Genomic DNA, 24,336 nt, shown 5'->3' on the forward strand with positions numbered 1-24,336 from the left:
CTTCGACTGAGCCCGTTTTTTGTTTTTTTTTAAAACAGCAATACTTCATCTGGTAATTAATAATGAATAGTTCCAGAAGAGCACACAGCAAACTGAAAAATGTTAAATGTATTATGGACACAGTATCGTTGCACATATTTCTCAATTTGAATTATTAATAGACCATTGAACTACATTTAAATTTACGTTTGGCGATCACATAATCGTTATAAGACCTTGCGGGGCTGCCCTGTATTAAATTGAGCGTAAGGGACTGGTAGTGACTGTATTGAATTACAAACTACCGACTCTCCCCAGGCAGGTATGTTAAACACCAATATTGATGTGCTTCTTCTTTTAAATGAAATGTTTACAACCTTTAGACCCAACCGCCCACCTCCCCCCGCATGTAACCTGGGGACATCTCTGGTGCGCGGGTCCTTAGGTTGACTTTAATTACCGAGCAAATTATAGCTGCGTTTAAACGTACAGTATAAGTGGGCAAGACAAATTGCACTGGAAATGCCATATTAACATGTAATAAGACTGAACTGAGTAATCTCTAATTAGGTTGCCCTTTCAGAAACGGGAGCATGTCTGTGATCCTGCAGAAAGGGACTTAATTGTCTGAGTGGCTTCGAAGCTTTTAAGAGTTCTGACATGACACGGCCCACAACTTTTTAAATGCAGATTATGAAAAAACAAATTCGACTAATCGGTGTGTCCTCTTCCCTGTTGTTAAGTATCTTTGATGGCAATTTCTTAGCTTGAACATAAACACCCGGTCCCTAAAAACGTACCTAAACCTACAGAGCCTGGCAGGTGACATGTGTGCAGTAATAATGCATGGGAACACTACACATCACTTGCTGCCATACATGTATAATGCATGTTATTATGTTATTGTTACCGTTAGCGGTGAATCTTTCGTCTTGACTAAAGTCAAATAAACAATCAGCTATAACAAATGCTCAATATCCTCCCTATAATGCATCCACCCATCCATCCATTTTCTACCGCGTATCCGAGGTTGGGTAACCGGGGTAGCAGCTTGACTTCCCTCTTCCCGGCCACTTCGTCCAGTTCTTCCGGGGGGGAATCCCGAGGCGTTCCCAGGCTTCTCCAGCGAGTCCTGGGTCGTCCCCCGGGGGCCTCCTCCCAACGGGACGTGCCCAGTAAACAGCTACACACTTCATCAGTCCCCTGTAGACTATACTATACCTACAGTAGAAAAACAAGTTATTAATGCATTGCGACATGACTTTCATTTTCATTACGCTACAGGGTAAACATGTTACCTTGGCCTGTCGTGCAGCTCTCATCACACATTTTGATTGACTTTTGAAAGTGTTTAATCAAACTTCTCCCCGCTTTCGTTCCTGCCATTGCCTTGACTCACTTACTCCATGTGGGCAATGCTCCTGTCACTCACTCACCCAGACGCACTTTCTGGTTCTGAAATTAGGCATCGGTTAATTTGATGTGGATCCCGTGCTCAATAACTTATCTCGTCTGTGTCAGCTGGCAGCTGCGCCGACCGCTTCGACAACACCAGACACTTCATTTTGATATGTGACGAAGCCAAAGATCACAGACTGAAAAAGAGGAATATATTAGACAGATCAATGACTCACACGGCAGCATGATGGAGAAGAGTCACCTTCAGTTTTAATTCATCCAGCAGCCAGTTTTTAAAACAGAGAGTTAAAAAAATGGGCTTGACTGTTACTGACATATGACAAAGGTAGTGAAGAGGTACGATTTGAGCGTTCGTTTCACAGTTTGTTTCTATTTATTCGGCGACTCATCTTCTGGGATTCTAAATATCATGTAAAATAGTCAAAGAAACCACATTATTACCAACTTATGTCCAGCATATTAGCTGCAAAATAGACTGATTTTAATGGAACATTATGAATGAATGCAGTGAGTCACATGTGATTGTCTTTTGATAGTCATGATGGATGTCAGTGTTCAGATTTTTTTGTTTGTTTTTTGAGGGATGCAACAGAATCAAAGGGGGATCACTCACATAAATAACCCACTAATAAAAACTAATGAGGGAAAATGCAGGTTTTTTGAAAACAATATCAGCATATTGAACCAATCCAAAACTCAGCTCCATAATTAATGCAGTAATACTAAACCGACATGTCTCCAGAGGTATTGGTATTAGTTATCTATACACTTTCATTTCAGGGACCAGTCCAGACACACATGCCTCATCTTTAACAACATCATGCATGGATCTGGTTTCTGGAGACGAGAACTGAAACAAAAACTGAAGCAGAACTGTAACAGAACGGCACTTTTACAAAATGTTACTGTACATATAATATCTCCGAATCAAACTCGTCTATATACAATACAAAATAGCTTTTTTAACTCTCTTCTCTCCTAGAGTCTATAATTGCTGTCAGGTGACTCGGGTCATTACAGCAACTCTAAAAATAAAAGCAACAGAGTGCAAAAAATACCAGAGATACAACACTGAAACGTGACAATTTCAAAAAAGGGAAAATGATATTAATCGTATGGTGCATAGTGAAGAAAACTGAACTGCAATTGAAGACAAAGAACAAACATTAAGCAACAACTATCAAGTTCACATTTCGCCCCTTTATAACTACGCTGTGGTGTCACGGTGAATCATGTCCTGTGGTCGTCTGTTTCTCGACCACCTCTGAGTACTGAGGCTGAGCGCACCACCCTGCTGTTTACATTTCTCAACAGCCCGGTCTCTTTTCTGCACCCTCATTCCTCTTTCCTTTAGTCTCTCCGGCCCTCATTCCCTCCTTAGTCTGAAGGCATTCAGGTGAGTTTCTCTTTAGTTCTGTATAGAAATGCCCAGTGCCCCCTACGCAGTGTTCTTAATTGCATTCTCATTCAGCTTTTCCATGTAGTTCCTAAGATCCTTTGAGTCCCCAAGCTCAATGTCCGGACATACCCATTTTATCTCACTAGTCTGCACTAGTGCTAATGGGCTGAGCACAGGACACCCATTACTGGACTTGACATTGGAAAAGGTCGTGAACTTCACCCTTTTTCTCTTTGTCGTGGGTGAGTTAAGTGACTCATTCCTGTGATCCTTGCCACACGAGCTAAATCCACGCTGGGCACCGCCATTTAATAGCTGGCTACCTTCCTCCAGGGTGCCTCCCATCTCGTCGTGCTGCTGTTGCTGCAGACACAGCCCTTCCTCTTGGCCCAGCCAAACCCAGTCATGGGCATGTGGCATGGCCTCGGGGGCCTCCAGAGACAGCTGCTTGCTACGGTATTTGTATGCGTAAGATATGCAGTTGATTAGAAAAACCAAGATGGCCAGGCAGAAGACTCCCAGCAGGGCGTACATACCGATCTCCAGGTCCGTAAGACCTCGACGAGACGGTAACAAGTCCTCATCGGTGCTGCGGCTGCGAGGAAGCTCCGCCTGATCTGGAAATTCAGAGAAATCACCTGGGACTCTTGCCCCACTGTCTGCTGATAGACGGCCCCCGTTAGGCCTCACTGGAACCTGGCCCCGGATGGTAGTGGCTCCCCGGTTGATTAACCCAGTTTCGATAGATCCACCATAATACGGAGGGTCAGGCCTCGTTCGCCGGTCTCCCGGTTGTCTGTGCGGCCCATCAGGCTTACCAAACCTCACCTGCACGTTTGCCATTCCCGTGGCGAGAACGGTACGCCGCTTGCCCTTCTGGCACACATCTGACGGGGTCATTTCAACACGCACAAGCAAACCCTGGCCTTCGCCCTTGGCAACAATAATAGGCCACTTCCATGCCGCAGTATGCTGCACCGCCACCACTCGTTCATCCAAAGAGGTGGCTGCCAGACTAAAATGGGCAGGGTTGTAATTGTCTAGTGGAGTCATCGATCCATCACTGAACTGCAGCCAAGCACTGATGAGGGACTCCTAAAAAACAGACCCACAGAACAACAAGCATTGGTACAACAGCAACACAGTGAGAAAACAGCAGACAGAAAAACTCTAAGCTCCAGCAAAGTGTACAATTCCTATGAATGCATAATAGCAAGTGGAAACAGAGGTACATGGTAGAGTAAAAAAAGGCTTTAATTACTATAGACAGCCAGCTGAAACAATTGGATAGAGTGGATTTGTAACTATTCTCCTGAAAGCCAGATATTTCTCTCTAAGGGAAAAGACAGTAGCCATCCTCCATTTGAAATTATAATTGCATGAATAACTGAGCTGTTCAGTGGTTGGATATGGAAATCAAAGAGATGGCTTCTCTATATCAAGAGTGAATTCATTATAGAAGAAAAAGAAATACAGTGAACACCCAAATAACCCTGATCCAACCCTGAGCTTAAAACCCACAAAGCAAGGCAGAGTGCGATGCTGGTGAAGTAAACATTAGACTTTTTTCCCTCCTCTTATGACAGAATGATTCATTATGTCAAGTAGTGAATACCTGTTTGAGTGATTCACTGACTTCCTGTGTGGTTGCGGTGGCGACAATGGCCCTGTTACTCCCTGGGCTGAGGTGCAGGGACAGCGAGAGTCCTGACACCAGCTGCACCCCGAGCTCTGTCACACTCACTCTATCATCCCGCACCCTGATGCTCCTCTCCGCCAAGACGGATGATGTCAGAGGGGACAGCACCTGCAACACATGCAAACACAATTCAGTTCAATTCAATTCCATTTTATTTGTACAGCGTCACAACATCACAACATACAGTACATTATCTCAACTGTGCCGAGACGACGTTATCGAGAGCAGAGAAACCCAACTATTCACACAATGAGCAAGCACTAGAGACAAAACTCCCTTTTAACAGGAATAAATCTCTGACAGAACCAGACTCAAAGATGTGCGGCCATCTGCCTCGACCGGTTGGGGTGAAAGGAAAAATGTTGGACAGAAAGTTATAAAGTTCTGAATCAGTCATGACATGTTTATAGAACTACAGTGTCATTTATACAAGCAGCAGCAGGGATTGTAGATAAATTATACTGATATCAACTGTAACTATAGCATAATAATAATGATGGTGGTGATGATATGGTAATAATAATAATAAGCCTCAAAACTGGACCTGGATCCTGCAGCCTGCAAGATGAGGACACAGAGAGAGGGAGAGAGAGCGAAAACAAGCTTATAAAATCAAAGCTGATGGTGTAACTGTGGAAAAAAAAGAGGATGCACTTTGCTGGACACACAGTTTCAGTGTCCATACATGCTTTTATATTTCCCGCTCGTTCATTGTCATGAGGGTAAATCCCAGCTGACAAATGGAAGTGGAAGGCATACACAGAAAGGCCCCAGATTTGAACCTTCTTGCTGTGAGTTAACAGTGGTTGCTGGTGAGTCAATGCTATGGTTTGGTTAGGGTTAGGGTTAGGAGAAGATAATGGTAATAATTCAGTAATAACAGTGGTGCAGTCAGCACGTTCACAAATACATTTTCATCTGTGCGGGCAGCAAACATAGGTGCTTCGGTTTTGGTTTGGAGCTTTGGTCTGTTGGGCCACCCATTAATGCAGTTCATATCAATTCAACACACTCAATGGCAACACAGTGAGCAGAGTGCAATTAGCTGCTTTAAATTACACCACACATAAAAGGCCTAAGTACCTTTCTCAAAAAAGGTCCTCACCAGAGGAGAAGAACAAACAAGGGTCTACAGTAAACATGAGTAAAAATACGAACTCTGAAAATGCAGGGGAAGCTGAAGACAGACTGCGACAGACATGCTAGAGCGGATACTCATCTCTCGGACAGGGAAGCCACGCGGAGAACTTCGGTGAGGTTTAACTAACTCTCTCTCTTTCCTATTCTAGTGTATTGAATTTTAGCCAATACATTGTCCTAAATGTTACACTTTGAAGTCATGTCATGGTATGATTAAAGGCCCTGTTATACTTCCGTGTGAAATTCCCAGATTTTGGAACTGCGTGCAAAGAGTGTGCTGGGTGCATGTGGACAGTGCATGCACAAATTGAATTTACGCCCCACCAGTAGGTGGAGTATAAGCCCCACTCACCAACCAGAAAAAACATTTCGACAACAGAGGAGGAAGTCGCCAAGGATAGTCATCCGAGCCTCGACCTGGCACCAAGACTCCCCTACCCTACGAGGGAGCTGCAGCATTGTTCTCTTCTTCTTTGATAGGAATGCGTCCAGACTTGTAATGCCACCCGATGGTGGAGTGGGATACTACAGGACCCAGACGCGCGAATATACCAGGGCCTTAACTACTAAAAGGAACAAACCATTTTTACTACAACATTATACAATGGTTTGGAGGCCTTTACTGTTGTAGTTAAAATATATTGCTGTTACCACTTGATACAAATCGAAGTTCATGGATAAAAATAACAAAAGATGGCAGTTTAGAAACTTCTGACTGTTGATCACTACTCTGAGCCTCACGCTCAACGACATTAGCACCTGACGTCTTCATTTATAGCTATTGACAAAGACATTACATTGTTTACCAGCTATTTCTCAGTCTGGAAGGTCAGTCTGCACTGCTAATAAAGATATACATGGATGGAAAATAAGAAAAAAAAAAAGATTAGATTTTCTGAAGCTAATTAAAATTCATGTACACTGCTTTTTTATTAATGGAGCCTACATGGCGAGAAGCGCTTCAATACAGAGACATTGTGATTATATAAACAAGCGCACTAACACAGTCTCCACCCTCCTGAGTTGCCAGAGGTGTACGCATATAAATTGTTGTGATATTGTTATGAGAAGAGAATCCCTCCCATCCGCTCCAATTAGGGCTGCGGCCTCTTCTCCAGCTGCCCCTGCACGGCAACGTTTAACAGCCATAATGAACTGTCAGCACGGATCACTGCCTCATTTGTACAGACACTTTCTCCTGTTTTCTTTCCGTTGGTGTATACCTCTTTTCATTTTTCTTTTTTTTTGCCCCCACACAGTCAAGCGGATGTCTTTGAATGATGAAACACATCCCGTCTCCAAATATTGGAACATGGTCTAACCTTACTAGATGGAGGCACGTGGGTTACAAAGGCAGACTGGTGTTTTTATTCCACACTAATAGTTCAGTGTGTAAACAAATTATTGTATACAGATGAAAGGAACTCAAAATAAGGAACGGAACACTATGGAAATTGGGGTGTTAGCCACTGGCTTAATAAGGATCCATCTACATTTAAACTTTAAGTTGGCAGCCATAGAATATTCTACAAGCAGCATCATAATAGCTGAACATTGTTCTGCGATAATTCCGCACATTTTGCTATAACTTGGAACTTAAACTTTAAGCGAGTATAAGTCTACCTGGAATTTTGGATCCAAGCCTCCCAACTTCCTACTTTAACTTTTAACGATATCAGGTTACAAAATCTATAAACTTAGCTCTCAGCAAGGTCGGACACATTTTTTGTGTTCCTCAAATTGATCAAAACTGACAAATGTTCAGAATATACACTACGGTGTCAAGACTATTTTCCTTCATTCTGTGGCAAACTTCTGCTCCTTTCTCATCCCCTTTATCAAAGAGTCCTTTGTCCAGTTTTCTGGAAATGTCGTGCCTCTTATCTCCTCCATAGGAAAGATAACAAATTCTACCTTTAACTTTAACCTCCATAGTTGTAAGAAATGATGTCAGGTCCCTTCCTCACACCAGTCCCAGAGTTTCCAGGTTTGCTCTATTCCACCCCCAGAGATCAATTAAAGAGCACTTCCAGGCTTACTTCTTCCCATTCAAAGCTGTCAGAGTCCTGTCTTGTATGATTTCTGTCTACAACTGTGAAGACTTCCAGTGTGCTGAAATCCCAAAATCCCATTTGCACCTGGATCCCAGTCATGTGCGACCAACAACTTGAAGTCCAAACTTTCCAAAAGCCATGTCTCTCTGATTCATTGTATGGACACTATTATAAAAAAAAGAAGAAGCTTATTTTGCGTACAAGTGGTGGATCCATAGTACGTCATAACATGGTGCTTGATTCATCCCTTCCATTATATCACGATGTAACTACCAGCCTTCTATATTCACGATCAAACTGTAATCACACCTCACAAACGGGCCCACAATTGAAATTCTTTTCAGGAAAAACAAAATTCAAGCGGGTGATCAAATCCTTGGGAAAATGTAGACATATGCTGTTATGAGAGCCATTTTTCTTGTAGGTTTGACAATAACAGAGGAGAAAGGACAGAGACGGGGAAGAAAGAACCTTCAAATTCACAAAGTCCTTGTCACAGTGCCTACATTTGCTCATTGTGTGTCTTCAGGGTTTGGCTGTCTCACGGCACGGCTCATGAAGACAGTGCTGCTTTGGCAGCCCGCTCTCATCTCAGGTTTTGGGAGCCTCTCACACAGCACATGAAAACGCAATAGGTGAGTGAGCAGGGGAGTGCTGAAGATTTACATCTAAGCTGGGTATAAAATGGAAAAGGGTAACATGAAAACCGTGAGATACTGTTTAAGTATAGACTATAGATTAAGACTAAACCAGCTTGGTCTAATAAGACGTTAATTACTTCCCCAAATATGACAGATGATGACGATTTACTTATAATATTTGTCGTTCTTATACAGTGTTGTAAGAAAATTGAAATGTTACACGACCAAATACCAATAAGGGAAAACAAGCTGATTATCAAATTCAGATCCTAAAAGATTGCACGCACAAACTGTACACAAATATGTGACCTTTATCACTGCAATCACAGTTCAGAGTGTGTTTAACTTGATTTTCATGAATGCATAAATAAGTTGCTGCACTTGTTGTGCTGTAGTACTGTGTTTATGTACAAACACGCACACATACAGCTGCACACACAACACATATTTGGTTGATTTCGGTGTGTCAGCAACAGGTGTAGACTGAAAAGGTGAAAGTGTGTCTGTTGCTGGTGCTTTTGGCATCACATGTGCTGAAGGGACGCTCGCTGTGTTATTGGGTGGGTGTGCGGCGGTGAGTGTTACAACAGACAACAGACCGCCGTCCGTCCCTTGTCGTACGACCTTTTCCTTTGCTCCATATTTTTGAAATGACCAAAAAATAAGACGTTTTTCCACCAGAGAATTTCAGTGGAAACCCAGTATCACACTTCCTTCATGGTCATTTTATGTGAATATATTATATTTATTACATATGCCACCTTTTAAAAGTGCATTGACAGAATCAATAAAGGGAGGAATGTTTCTTTCTTTCTTTCTTTCTTTCTTTCATAATGATCAAGTAAAAGAAAAATACATGAGAAATAAAGGTCACAGAAAGTGGTGATATTGAAATGGGTTGTGTTGTTTTTATGAAAATTGGGAAAAGCTATTGGAACATGTGACCATCGCGGTTCACCCATTTCATTAAGTGTTCACACAATTTCTCTGGATTAAACCCAAAAGCTTTGTCCTAAATCAGGAGCATGTTTTCATTCAGAGTGACTTTACCCTCACCACAGTCTACCTGACGGGCATACCAAAGGCTCAACGGAGAACTTTAAACCGACTCCTTAAACATACAAATTGTTGATTAAATAACAGAAACATTCCCAATCAAATCATGATTGCATTTAGTGGTACGATTAACCTTTATGTTCAGCGATGCAATTTGCACACTGGCAATTACGCTTTGATAAATGAGATCTTAATCAAGCCGCACTGTAGATAAGAAGCAGAAGCTCATTCCAATCACGACTGCTTGGTCCGACATTATGATGACTGTCAGTCATCGGCGTCGCTCAAACCCAAGCGGCAATGAATGAAACTTCTGTCTGTCAACAACCGGAAGGCTGAAAAAAAGTGAAGTGGATCCGGATCAAAACAACTCAAAGATCAAACGTCTGAAGTCCTCACAAATATAATCGTCAAGAATCTGGTTTAAAAATCGAGGAAGGGATGAAGAAACGAGAATATTCCATTTGAAAAGTGAGTGTGATACCATGACCATGAACAGAATATGAAGCCAATGCATTAAGCTGGAAGTTATTCTGCATTATGATGCACCCACAAGTATGAGTTTGCATACATTAGCACACTGAGATGAGCTGAATTGGATCCATTATGTTTTTGAGCCCAGTTTGAAATATGGTCTACATATTAAATCATGTAATGCTAAAGTAGAATGACAAACACCCCCACACACACACACTAGTTTCATCAATATGGAACACAAACGCAAGGTGATATGGTCCATTTCTTTTGACCTTTCATTCGGATCAAACTGCGTTCTGGCCGTCAGTGAGGCGGCAGCCTTAACACGAAATTAAGTCTCGCAGTACAAACAGCTCAACTGATAAATAAAGGGAGGGAAGATTATGATTGCAGTCCAACGTTCTGTGTTGTGCTATCTTGTAAATGCCAGATTGGCATTTATTTACAGCGCGAGTGGGCACTCATTCAGTCCTGAGGCGAGGACCTGGTTGTTTTATTAGATAAATAGATTTCTCTTTGTGTGTGTGTGTGTGTGAGATAGAGGGGGGAGAAAAGTGGAGATGAAAGCGTTTGGCATGTTTCTCTGTTTTGTGTGTGTAGTTGTTTTTGGGGGAAAGCTTTTCTACTTCTTCTCCGGCCTTCTTCCAATCTCTTCAGCCACTGACACGTTATTGCTTTATGAAAGTTATTATGTATAAAACTTGACTACTTCATACATCCAGCAGACACTCAGAGCGACATTAATATTCATTAGGAGTCGGTTTTTTTCCCCCCCTCACAACATGATGAATGTGGGGCCAATATTCGCCACTGCATTTACGTGGCTGTACTCATCTAACCCTGCTGAAAAATATCTGGGTTTCTTGTGATTACCAGCTAGTTGTTATTTTTCTCTGACTGTTATTTAGTGCACGACACAAAGTGTAGCTACGGAAAACAGGATTGATGAGTGTAAATATTAGATATAATAATGTAACATTTCAGCAAAATGACAAGACTAATGTTAATTCTGATGTTATATATTTTGATGGGTCATATACTTTCATTGGCCGGAATGTTTTCGCTCTTTAAATCCGCAGAAATCTGTATTTCTGTTCAAGGTTTTTTCATGGATTGTAAAAAATGATGTCCCCCACTTAATCTGTCTCTTCCAGAGTGGATACCAGAGTGTGGAAGGAAACGTGTGGTACCGCTAGTAAGCCAGTGTGTTGTCTTTTTTGTTTTTTAAATTTTATTTTATGTGTATTTGCCACTAATGATGGATTCCATGAACCCGCACAGCTTCGCAGTGTCATCAAACTAGGTTTTTGTTATTGTGTTGATTGAGAGACCATGCAGCAGCAGCAGCAGCAGAAATTATATACTGTGTGTGTTTTAAATGAGGCCCAAAAATAAGCCAAACTAGGGTAAGAAACACAGTGATGGGAAGTCATGCATGCACACACAGACCACACAGATGTACAACCTGCAGCTTGGTGGTCCCTGCGCTCAGTCCGATGACGACCTCGCCCTCCAGCAGCTGAGCGACCTTCGGGTTCTCGACCCTCAGCGAATCCTTCACCAGCTGTGTCACCTCCACTTGCCAGTCGCTGCCCAGGAGGAAGTTGGGCTGGCCCGCGCCGTCCTCTTCCATGCCTCCTCTGACGTCTCTGGCGGCGTCTGCCACGAAGTGTGTGAGGACGCGCAGCGTCGTGCTCTGATACTGGGCCGTACAAACGCCGTCCGTCCTCTCGTCTGGCCGATCGTCTGCCTTGTCATCTGTGACTCTCTCAAACCTAAAACATCGATCAATTACATTATGTACAAGTATGAGTAAAAAGTGCAGAGGGAAATAAAGTTTGAAGGTTAGCACCATTGAAATTGTACTGCAACAAAAAAAATCACTATTCATTATAATTCTTATCATCCTAAATGCCCACAAAGTCTCAGATGTATTTTCCTGCAGTCAAAGACTATGCTGTCTATTGTACTGACCTCCTCAAAAGTCACTGGCTCCCACTGTTTTTCAAAAAAAAAAAATCCATTATAACGGCTCGCAGAGAGACAAACTGCTGCTTTGCTTGGTTTCTCATTTCCTTTAAAAGGGCAGCGTATATATTGCTGCATGACTGCTATTTATTTGGCCAACTGCAGACACTTTGTTGTCATATATCTCGGAGTGTGCGTACGTTTTGTTGCAAATGAAATGTTTTGCAAACCCGGCCACTGAATTTCTCCCCGGCTTCTGACATATATACAATATGAAAAAGGCGCTCTCTCTATCTGCGGTAATGAAAAAAACAGCAATTCATATAATCTGGCGATTGTACGCGAAGACATTTCATCAATTTCTGCTAAAAAAATAATAATAATTACAGGCGAATTTACACTGTGGACAAGAATCAAAGGGGGGTTGGGAGGAAATGGAATCGAGGCTCCCAGTTGAGAGTTGTCATGACGTTTTATAGTTGAAGGCAGATCTGCTCCACAGACTCAACGATGTTGACGACGAAGAGACACATTGCTATGGTTGTTAGGCATGTGGATCACTGTTATCCGCCCACTCTTCTGTCATCTATCGCTCTCGTGTCATCGCCACACTCTCAGTCCACGTTTCTCACATCAATTCTTAACATGACTGTCTCCCTCACCTTTATTCTCTTTCAAGCACTGCCTGCCTCCCTCCCTCTACCGTAGCAGAGGGGAAGTGACAGTGACAGTTTTCATTAAGTTTAATGAGGCACGGCCGGTCAGGCAGAAAAACACGTTGACAGGTTAACATGCTGTGGCCCAATGGCTTGGCATACTTCCTAACCTCCCTTCTCCATCCACTCCACCACCCCTTCCCTCTTGCCTGAGTCCACATCAGTGAAGGGACGGCAATCTAAACCAAGGTGACATTTGTGGCTGGGACCAGAAACACAGGGTCAGGTCATGTTTGTATCTGTGAGTGATAGGTTAGCCAAAGTGTTGTTGGAGTGTAATGAGGTGGCTTATGTGCTTATTTGAATGAGTGCACTCATAGTTGGAGCGCACGCGCGCACACACACACACACACGCACGCGCACACAGACACACACACACACACACACACACACAGGCAGACCACAGAAACCTCTGAAGGTTTCTCTCTCCCTTTTTTTAAACTTGCAAATATGCAGACTAACATATTCACATATTATGCAGGCATCACATGCAGTGATAGTCTTGACAGACATGAGCGATGTGACCAGTCTTGCATTACAGGAGGGGGTATTTGTGTTAGAGTGCCACCCTGTGGGTTGAAGGGCATAAGTAAATGGCAAAAAATAACAAATGACAAAATAAACAACAAATAAAATAGATAGTATTAATCGTTTAACACCTACGCCTCAAAATGTCCACCTGGGATTTTTTGTTTTGCTTATTTAAACCATAAAAGTCCTATGAGTAAGTGCTTTTGCCCAGTTTTCCAGAAGAACTATCAATATCTGGCGTGTTAAAATAGTGTATTAACAACAAAATCACTATAGTTGTACACGGACACCAGATTTTGGGCGTAATTACCGTAATTCAAAGTGCACTTATGCAAATGTGTCGTCTGTAAAACGCTTGGTGTTAAAAGGTTAATCCCATAAGGAAAGTTTTGTATATATATATATATATATATGTATATATAAAACTTTCCTATGTATATATGTATATATATATATATATACACACACACACATATATATATATACACACACACACATATATATATACATATATATATATGTATATATGTATATATATATATATATATATATATACCTCAGTGACTGCATCAACATTATTTAGCATTTATAAATAGTGCATTAACAAAACACACCGCCACTTTCGTACAAACTGGTCACACTGGTATTAGGAGGAAAACAATAGAATTACTTTTTTTAATTCAAAGTGACACAGATCGCTGTGTGACTTGTTTTAGTCGCCGCAAATTCCGTGTGACGCTGAAACCTATTACTCGTTTTCTTATAACCTTTGAGGAGATGAGCCGGGTGAATTACAAGACACCTATTACACTTAACGCTGCCTCTGCACCTGCATTTAATGCCTCATGTGTCCCAATCCATGTATTTTGCCAAGTGAAGAATGCTAGTTGGATTCTCGTGGATTATTAACAACTACACAGGTTACTGACCCAAATAAAGATATAGTTTTTTTTTTACTCGTCCTGGGATATTATTTTGCCTCCGCAGCGATACCTTTTGCATGTTTAGGAGTTCAGTATTAAATTTTTTTGTGCTGCAAATCCTCGACACGCTGACATCTTACCGCGACGACTGCAATATTTAAAAGTGAGCGTCAGTTTAGCAATAATAATGTAACACAGCATGCGACAGTGCTTCTTACCTCCTGTTCCCGGTGCTGACAGGGACCCTCCAGCCCTTAATCTGGCTGAGATCAGGGTCAGCTATATCGATGAGCAACGGGAGGTGGGGGATCCATACGCTCATCTCCAACTGTGCACTGAGGAGGCTGTAGGTAAAGTTGAGCATCACGCTACTTTTCCCTCTCGACTCTTTTCCATTGACGTACACATAGTCACATCGCTCTGACACCTGGAGGCAAAAGGAAAAGAATTTCAAACTTAATACTAGGATAAAGTATTTACCCTTCCACTAAGACCATTTTTAATTTTCGATGGCAGCTCTAAGAGCCAGATATTTTTCACTTTGCCCAGCTTAAGTTTCTGCTCAGTAGCACTATAGCTTCCCCCGAGTTGCCGCTGAGTAAAAAAAGCTTTGACATTTCTTCAAAGAACACCATAAGTCTGCTTACTATAAGCAGATGCTTTTCTCATGCATTCAGTGCATCTGGAGCCATGTGTGTGGAAGTGAAAGGACTGCGGTCCAACTTAACAGATGGACCAGAGGGAGGAGACATCTCATCTTTACAGGGGGACACAAACGCAACAAACTACTCGCTCAAACCACACAAAGATTGGCTGGATAAAGAACAACTCCGATCAGTTGCCGAGATTTCTCAGATGCATCTCCAACGCGGGGAGATTTGACGCGGCGGGGACATCACAAGTGTCTGTCTTTATCTTCAAAGCGCCAGAATCTTCTCATCACACATTCTTATCCTCGTAACGGCCAAGTCGCCGAACTTTGTTTGTAATCACTCGCATTTTAATGCGTTTCTGTATCAAACGCCATCATGAGCCTGACTGGCACAAAGGATAACTTCAGCTCGTGCCTTCAATACTGAGAAATACTTTATATATATATATATATATATATATACACAACCTGTCTCCACTTATTTGTATAAAACCTGGCAACTTTACTGTCAAATGATGTCAAACCAGCGTCTCCCTGACAAACAAAAGAGCTTGGTATCTGACACTTCATTTCCAATTCCTTCTTCTCTCTCCTCAACAAGAGAGGCTCATGATTCTTAGGCTGAAATGAAAAGATTGAGGTACAATACCAGTCATATACATTTTTAATTCGTTTTAATTCAAAGAACTGGAGCTATTACTGTGCTATTACAATTTCTACTTTTCACGTTGTCACTTCGCCGTGGAAACAATCCATCATAATAGGATTCACGCATACTTGGAGTGTACCCAGAGTGCAGACTTGGATAAGGACATCACTGAATCCAATTGTAGCAAGGACAGGACATCTGAGTCAAATGGACTCGACGAACAGACACATTCTATAAAGATTATCATTATTTTTTTAACTTGAAAAGTCTGTGTTTTAAAGCTTCCGTATAGGGAACTTTTTATTTCTTAAATTACAGAAGCAAAATTGTGCAGTTTCATTCATTAAAAAAAACATTAAGACTGGGCTTTAGTTCTGCATTGAGCTGTTTGTTGAGCTTCCTATAAATCGAGTTTAACATAAATTTAAAAAAAAGGAAAAACCAAACAATAAAACAGCACCAAGGTTGATTTTCTTTCTTTTTTGAAATATTCTAATGACATTTTGTTTTGCGCTGGTTCTGAAACAGCGACGGTGGAAGCTGCAGAAAACAACAACAACCCAACAAAGGTCGACTGACCTGCGTGAACCTGTGCTCTTACTTTTTTGAAATACCATGTGCTTCTGGCATCAAAAGGAAAAACACAAACAGTGGCTGCTTCAACCGAGCTCATCAGCATGGATCAGAGGAAGACCACGGCGTGCACCACCCCCCCCGCACTACATCACGTCTCGCTGAGGACATTTGGACAGAAGAGGGAGGACGTGCCACCACCAAAAAAGGCAGAATTGGCTGCGAATTGTGCCACTAATTGTAACACATGGGGCGATGATGTCTTTGTCATTGAGGGGACGTGACTGAACTATTCTTATTCCCACCACATTTCCAGTGTGTGTGTGTGTGTGTGTGTGCGTGTGTGTGATTTGACCACTAATATCGGATACTGCAGCTTTCCGGAATTCCACAAAAGAGACACTTTTCAAAAGCAGTCCCCGGGGAGGCGCAGCAAAAAATCAAACTCTGGTAGTGTCTTTTAACCTTGACAAAAACAAAATAATAAATATATATACTGTCAAATTTAAACATACAAAAGAAAGTTCTCACTGTGAAAGATTAGATATGCCGAGCCCCTTTTGGCTTCATGTGTATAAAATGTGTTCAGTCTGGGATCCCTGGAGACCTTTGTTTTCTCAGTGAATACCCATATTAATTAATACCATATATAACTGATACCATTGGCGCCCATACACTTAAGTTTGGAGTATAAATTTACACAATTTATTGCATTATTTTTAATTGCAAATTAGTAAGATGAGAGTAAACATTGACATTAAAGAAGGTCATATCTTCAAATTAACATTTGAGCTCTACCCTCAAAAAGAAAACCTTTGCATGTGTTTGGTGCGGTTGAGGTTGGAGTTATCTTCAGGTGACGACACGTGGGTGGAAATTAGACCATCAAAACCTCAGCATTACCCATCAAACAACAATAAAGGGTGGAGGAGGGCGCGTCGCTCAATGTTCCCCAATCAGATGAATAGGGCTGTGGAGAACGCTGCCGAGGTCAGCATCGCTATGTGTGCTACTACTTCAGTGGATAATTAAACCCTTTGAGAGATCTGCCTCTCTCTCTCTCTCTCTCCCTGATATGCATGTGCACGACACAGAAACACACAAGAGCAGCTCCTCGGTGATGACACTACACACTCGTACATTCTCACAATTAACAACTGCTCCCACCTTATCTTTTGCGTCATACAACGGTGACAGCGGTGAAGGGCAGATACTGAATCTGAATCTTAGACTTTACATATAGAATTCCTAGCGCTTATATCGTTATTATTATTATTATTATTATTGTTGGTATAATAATAATATATGTGTTACTTGTGGTTTCATGCATATAAATACGGACATTGTGTCCCAGTTTGAAAAGCAAAAACCCAGGGAGATGGATGGGAGTAGCAGTAAACCACCACGGGGCAACTCCATATATAATATATTACTTGAGCTTTCTGATCCATTCGATTGAGAGAGGAACTCAAACGTGGGTAACCTTATTGCTTGTGTTTTGTTGACGAATGTTATTAGTGTTGATACAGTTGAAATTTGCCAAAAAAGAAAAAACTACCTCGAAATGCAAAGAAATCTTCACCTTTGAGAGATACTTTTTTGTGCTGGGTTACCTTTAAAAGTACTTAAAATAAAGATTAATGAAAGGTCTGATTATGTGTTATTTGTTATTAAGTTAGATAAAATTAGAGTTATGAAATGTTATATAAGTAATAATAGGACTGATCAATACAGAATAAGCATTAGTGGTATCTGATTATAATTAAGCTTAGAGGATAAGGTGCTTCCTTCCTCCCTTCTGTCCTTCCTTGTGTAATTTGTTTGCCAAATAATGGTAATTTATGGGTAACAGACTTATCTTTATCAATACATTTCTTCACATAATTGGTCCCTTTGAGGAAACCTGTGCGTCGTCGAGCAAAATAATGGCTTCCAGTCAGTGTAGCAACACATGCGTTTACAGGCACTGTTTCCCCAAATGATTGCTAAATACGCTGCCGATTTCACTCGACATAGAATTTCTGTGGTATTGATTTGTAAACTGAGGGAGGAAAAAAAAAAACTTGGCATATTGTTTCCCAAAATAAATAAGCAGATACATAATTTATTCATTGGCAGATTTTCAGGACCTGCCTCCGTAACGATGTGCACCAAACTACTTCTACACCCCGGTTACTTCTTTGTTCAATCTGCCGACCTTGCACATGCTCCACCGCCACAGAGCTAACAACGAAACAGAAGGCAACAAAGATAAATAAAAAAAACAAAAAAGAAGGTAAAGATTAGAGCAGCTGCTCAAAGCACACGTCCCACCAACCTTGATAACCTGCTCGTCGGTCGACTTGCACTCCACTGACTCTGTCACGTCAGAGATGGCGCCGTCTGTTCCCACGGTGACTACCTTCACTGGCACGGCGACTGTGCGGCCAGTGAGCACGGCCGTGTTCAGGATCTCTGTGTCCTGTGAAGACATAATCAGTATTTAAAAAAGGTTTATACTGTATTTTACACTGACATTTATGTACAGCTGTTGGACTATTACTACTTTATACCAGGGCTGTCAAAGGAAAACAAAAAAGTTCAACAGATTAATGGTATTTTTTATCGTATTTTGCAATTCACAATTATTTTTATAGTCCATATCAGAAGTATAAAGCAACTCTGAGAAGTATCTTGATTGGCAAATGAATCAGTGAGCTACTTTATGTGCTTGACTTCGAGACGTATTTGATTATTTAACCGTTCGTAACGATGTCTGCTTCAGAAATGTTTATGCTCGAGTATTTGTTGCAGTTCCATTTTCTCTTTCACACAGGCTGTATATTAAGCTTGGACAGCTGATTATGCAAACGGTCTGAAATGATAAACGCAGAAGGATCCTGTGACGAAACCAGCAGTTATACTTGCCCAACTTTTCCTGTTTTAAAGTAACACTCCTCACTTGTGACACCCACAAACACACTCCCTCCTTCCATCTCCCTCTCTGAGCAAGTCGCGCCGACACACGTGTGTGAACATGAGATGCCGCACGGAACTTTGAAAGTGTGTTCAGCTCGGTCCTTAATTAACATGTTAATGCTGACAGCCCTACTTCATACCAGTGTAAGTAATGGCCTTCATGAAAAGAAGAAAAACACTGCAGAACAGCAGCTCCAAATATCTCATTTTCAACATGCAATTTAGTAAAATTAGAGAGAAACTGTAAAAACCCAACTGCAGTCTGCCTTGTGCCGATGATAGCGCAACACTAACTGTGTTTAAAGACTCATTGTTGATGACTGTCTTATCTTACATACTTCATTCACGTTTGCATAAATAGTTCTTCTTCTTCACTTTGTTTGTCTGCTGCGTTTTTGGGCCGACTGACGCGTTTGAAATGATCCGATCGGAATGACGCGGCGACGAGACACTTATCTTTAGTGCACTTCAAACAAGAATAACATCGGTTAAATAACAGACACACCGCGGGACTTGAACGACGGCACGTGTGCGTCGCGCACGGTGCACTGGCTCTTGAAATACAGCCACATACACAGGGTGAGGAGCACCGTGTTGTGTGTAATGTATACTGAAAGAGCCGCTGCACAGTATTTGACCCTGCATATACATGTTTGTCAGCAGAATCAATGCTGATGTGTGTTATTATACACACAAATAATATTTAATCTAATTTAACCACTTTCAATGCCACATCACTGTTTATGTTGCTGCCATCTGAGGCGCGTCCTGTCATCTTCACAACACACTCAACTGTAATAATGAGCAGCCATAAGCAGTGATAGATACTGTATATACTACTACATTATCATACTGCATAAATCACATGGACGCTCCTGTGTATGTAAGTTTAATGTATATGATAATGACGCATTTACTAAATAAATGAATGACTAACAGTGCTAGTACCAGAATGTTTATCTAATTTACTGACATGACTCTTGATGTGAGAACACACTTATTCACATTTTGAACATTAATCCACGGAAAACTCGTTCGACTGAGCGTCAAACGGGCAGCGAGTTGATGAATCAGAATGCATTAGGTCGACATTACTACTACCACTGATGTATTAATGAATTCTGATTAGAAATTTAATTTATAACATCTGCCTCCATGTTGCTACCCTCCCCGTGTCCTCTCACGTTACACCAACTGTCCTTCACAATTATGAACCTTCTCTGTGGTCTTCCACTTTTCCACTTCTGCTCCATCTTCACCGCCGTTTGTCCGATTACAATCACCGGCTGCACGTGACCAAACCATCTCAACCTTGCCGCGCTCACTTTTACCTCCAAACCACTCCACAACCTCAGCCGTCCCTCGAATATGGTCTAATTTCTAATCCTGTCAATCCCGGTCACTCCCAGCATCCTCAGCTCTGCCACCTCCAGCTCCTGTCTTTTTTTTAAGTCATACATCATAGCAGTTCTCACTACTGTCTTGTAGACCTTTCCTTTCACATTCCATTTTCCATTTCCCCGTTATTATTCATGATCCTATCAGCCGCTGTATTTGATTTGCTGTGTTACTTGGCGACTTTCTCCATTTAGCCTTTTACTTTGGGCTGAAAGTTGTTAATGTCTTTATAAATGACAAACTTAATTGCAGTTTTATCGTGCTTTTGTTACCGGCGATAGATATTTTTAGATGAATAAAGTACAAAGCTTTTACGAAAGCATGCTTTTGGACAATGGGTTATTAATTAATTAATTCATTAATTAACCGCTTTATTACCCTTTATCCATAAAAAGTGTGCTTGTTCATATGAGTGAATATGCCCACTTTGTCTCACACTGACAAACAGTTATTTGTCAATATGTTAATTTCCTGACAATTAAGAACTGGGCAGCAAAACATGAGAAATCTAAGGTTTATTAACAAAGCATTTGTCGGAAATTTCTCTCGCTCCACGCTGTAATTTTCTCTCGTCTAATATCTCAGCGATTATTGTCAGCCACTTCACCACCTTGCATATTAGTCATGGGCCGTGTTTAGTTTGGAAAGATGTTTTTTAAGTACCTAATTGCAGGGAGCTTAAATCATTCCCTCTCTCTTTTCTCTCTTTTTTTCTCCCCCCGACACACACTCTCATGCGCGGGTGCTATTATTTATCAGTCTGACACGTCATGACATGCTTCATGGCAGGAGTTGGGGCGGATTTGACAAAAAGGAATAACCTCCCTGAAAATGAAAATGTTGTGCAGACACAACATAATAAAAACGTACACCCTCAGAGACTCAAGCGTTCACCCTTCACCCCTGAAATGATTAAACATAGAATCGCACTACATTCAGTTTATTCCAAGCACTAATTTGAAATGAGTGGGGAAAAAAAAACGAACAAACAAACAAACAAACAAACGTTGACAGTCTAAGTGCCGGCGTTTCGAGAGATATCACACGATCATTTTGGAAGTTTAATGCCTGTGGAGAAGTGAGAAGAAAATGAGATCAATTAACATAATGTCTGGTAATCCTTGAGCTCTCAGTTAACGGGTTTTTGCAGAGGATTTGCTGCAATGATGGCTTCTGTTCTTTACGGCCTTTCTTTCCTCCCCTCAATAAAATACTACTAAGAGTAGTAAAACACAGATAGCTCTTTGTTTGTCAAAACTGATGCCGATGTTTGCTTCCTCCCTTCAAACCATCGACACATTGATGCCAATTCATGCTATCAGCTCCTCACGACTCTCCTTATGTATACACACAGATGCTCCCTCAGTCAGGTCTGATAGTATTGCTTGACGGAGACGGATTAGAGACAAAGGATGCAGCGTTTCCGTCTAAACAGAGGCAGACCTAAAAATAAATCACCAGAATTTAGGCACTTTAGTTTAAAGTTTACTTCTTTCAAAAGTTCTGTATTTGTATGGATACATTTTTTGATAAAAATGGTGTTTTTTGTCCTCACCCCACTCTGTTTGTAGTGCACAGTCCATCACGCAAGAGTACTCCGAAATAATGGCAACAGCAATTTCGCCACAGTTGTCGAGAAACTAAAAACAAAGGTGTCTGTGTTCTGTTAACTCTGACCATGAATTGAAAGTAAAATGTGAACCCCGGCACTTTGAGTTACTTATCAAATACAACAATTGACAACATCTTATTTAACCACTGCCTTTTCAAATCAATGAAAAGTGTGAGCTGAAAAAAAGACTGCCCTTTCTCATTGAAAGCAAAATCTCCTTGAGAACCCCTCAAAGACACTCTTGACACAGGTCGCATTATTACCTGTTCACTGTAGTTTTTTTATCCTGGCATGTGTTCAGGATCTTCTGTTGTCCAGTCTGAGTTTTTTCTTTCCTTATCACATGGTTGCGGCTCAGTGATTTGTGTGCAGGCGACCTACAGAAGCGCTGCTTCGTTATGAGCATCTGCAAACTCAATAACAAAATCTGCTCTTGGTAACCAACTGGAGGATTTCTGAATGCACTTTTGGATTTGATTTCCCAGTCTGCGGCGAGCCATTATGGTTTTTACATATTTCAAAACTGTCACAGAGTTTATCACAAATCTCTCTCTCTCTCTCTCTCAAAGCATCTGTGAGTTTTGTTTGGTCTGCCAAGGGGGAAGGAAAAGCTGTTTCTGAAAAGGAGAAATTACTGTAAGTATTTTCGTGTTCTTTTTCCAAAGTGAGGTTTTTTAGCACTCTTTTGTGCTGAGGCAAAATCATGCGTCCATCTCACCACTTATCCTCTGAGGGCAGTGGGCAGACTGGAGACAAATCCAGTGTCAATGGATGAGCAGGGACGAGCATATAGAGACTAACAACCGTTTACGCTCATGTTCACGCCAACGCACAAATGAGGGGGCCGGTCTTCAATTTATCAAACCTACATGTCTTTGGACTGTGGAGGAAGTAGGGGTGGGAATCTTTCAGGGGCCATGATTTCGATTACAAAACGATTATTGTATAGGTTGATTCACAATTCACATTCACAATTCAAATGTAGATTTCAGGTTTCATGACGACGTCCTAAGAAGTTTTACGGTAAGCTAGATGTGTTTCGGTGAATGTGTAGAGGACACAAGAGCTGCTGTCCACATTTTACACAATTAAGCTTAATATTTCTTTAATTAAGGTTGCTCCCAAGTTCCTTTAACAAGTTGATCCCTTGTTTATACTATCCCAGTTATCCCTTATATACTGTATACTATCCCAATTATCCCTTATATATACTATCCCAGTTATCCCTTATATATACTATCCCACTTATCCCTTATATATACTATCCCAGTTATCCCTTATATATACTATCCCAGTAATCCCTTATATATACTATCCCAATTATCCCTTATATATAATATCCCAGTTATCCCTTATATATACTATCCCACTTATCCCTTAAATATACTATCCCAGTTATCCCTTATATATCCCAGTTATCCTTGTATATACAGTTATCCCTTGTATATACTATCCCAGTTATCCCTTTTATATACTATCCCAGTTATCCCTTGTATATACTATCCCACTTATCCCTTAAATATACTATCCAGTATATACTATCCCAGTTATCCCTTATATACTATCCCAGTTATCCCTTGTATATACTATCCCAGTTATCCCTTGTATATACTATCCCAGTTATCCCTTGTATATACTATCCCAGTTATCCCTTGTATATTTGAAGTTTTACTGTAGTTGACCTCTCCTTGGAGGTTTGGGCCCTCATTTTTATTGCTTACTTACTTCAAATAACATCCATGCACATTTCATGCTATAAAGCTGACATGTGAGACCTTGACACCTGACGTCCCCATTCCACTGTGAATCTTTCCCTACATGTCCATAATAACATGGAATGCAGTGGCCAGTGTAACAAATGTATAATACGAGAGGTAACATGCGTGTTCTGTTTTTCTGTGCGTGATGAGGAGCACCTACATTAGTATTATTATTACCATTAACTACAGTAACCATTAACACTGGAGAGAGAGCTTCTCGAGCTCCAACAACTGAACCAGGGATTTGAATTTTAATGTATGTTCCATAAAAAAACAAATGATCTCAAATATACAACTGACAAATGAAATTTGCTGAAATTCGACAAGACAGCTGGCAAGAAGCGTGCGGTTCAAAAGGCTGTATCTTTTTCCATGAAACCCCTCCACCTCTCACCAGGCATCGCCTGGTTGTCTAATACCCTCCTGGGGTCATGGAGGGTGTAAATGCTCGTCTTATTCCTGAAGCCAATTTGTGCTCAGCGGCAGATAAATACTCCAAATGGGTGTCTTGTTATCCAGCGCACACACAAATGATTCAAATGTATGCAGAGTCAGGACCACGCCGCACATGCAGACATGTTAACTTTGACACAAACACACCCGGGGCCGCCGGACCTTTGAGAAATATGATACGGCTTTCTCCTCATGCAGCGGCTTATCTCAACAACCTCTCATTGCGGTGCAGAGAGCGGAGAAAGAAAAGAGAAGGAAGGCGGCGAGAGGAGGAAGAAT

The 24,336-nt window shown here is 41.3% G+C and overlaps 1 protein-coding gene across 1 annotated transcript in view; it reads right to left on the reverse strand.

Annotated features, from left to right (window-relative positions):
- Window positions 1–1,625: 1,625 nt before the first annotated feature.
- The window catches only part of LOC122758748 (transmembrane protein 132C-like), a 137,457-nt gene continuing 114,746 nt past the window's right edge, over window positions 1,626–24,336 (reverse strand). Inside the window, exons 6-10 of the mRNA XM_044013071.1 lie at window positions 18,194–18,337; window positions 14,221–14,429; window positions 11,330–11,639; window positions 4,413–4,604; window positions 1,626–3,892 (exon numbers count right to left, since the gene is read on the reverse strand). Of these exons, the coding sequence (XP_043869006.1) occupies window positions 2,837–3,892; window positions 4,413–4,604; window positions 11,330–11,639; window positions 14,221–14,429; window positions 18,194–18,337 (1,911 nt within the window). The 3' untranslated portion in view covers window positions 1,626–2,836. The remainder of the gene's footprint in view (window positions 3,893–4,412; window positions 4,605–11,329; window positions 11,640–14,220; window positions 14,430–18,193; window positions 18,338–24,336) is intronic.

The sequence above is a fragment of the Solea senegalensis genome, linkage group LG21 (assembly GCF_019176455.1).
Source record: "Solea senegalensis isolate Sse05_10M linkage group LG21, IFAPA_SoseM_1, whole genome shotgun sequence".
Lineage (NCBI taxonomy): Eukaryota > Metazoa > Chordata > Actinopteri > Pleuronectiformes > Soleidae > Solea > Solea senegalensis.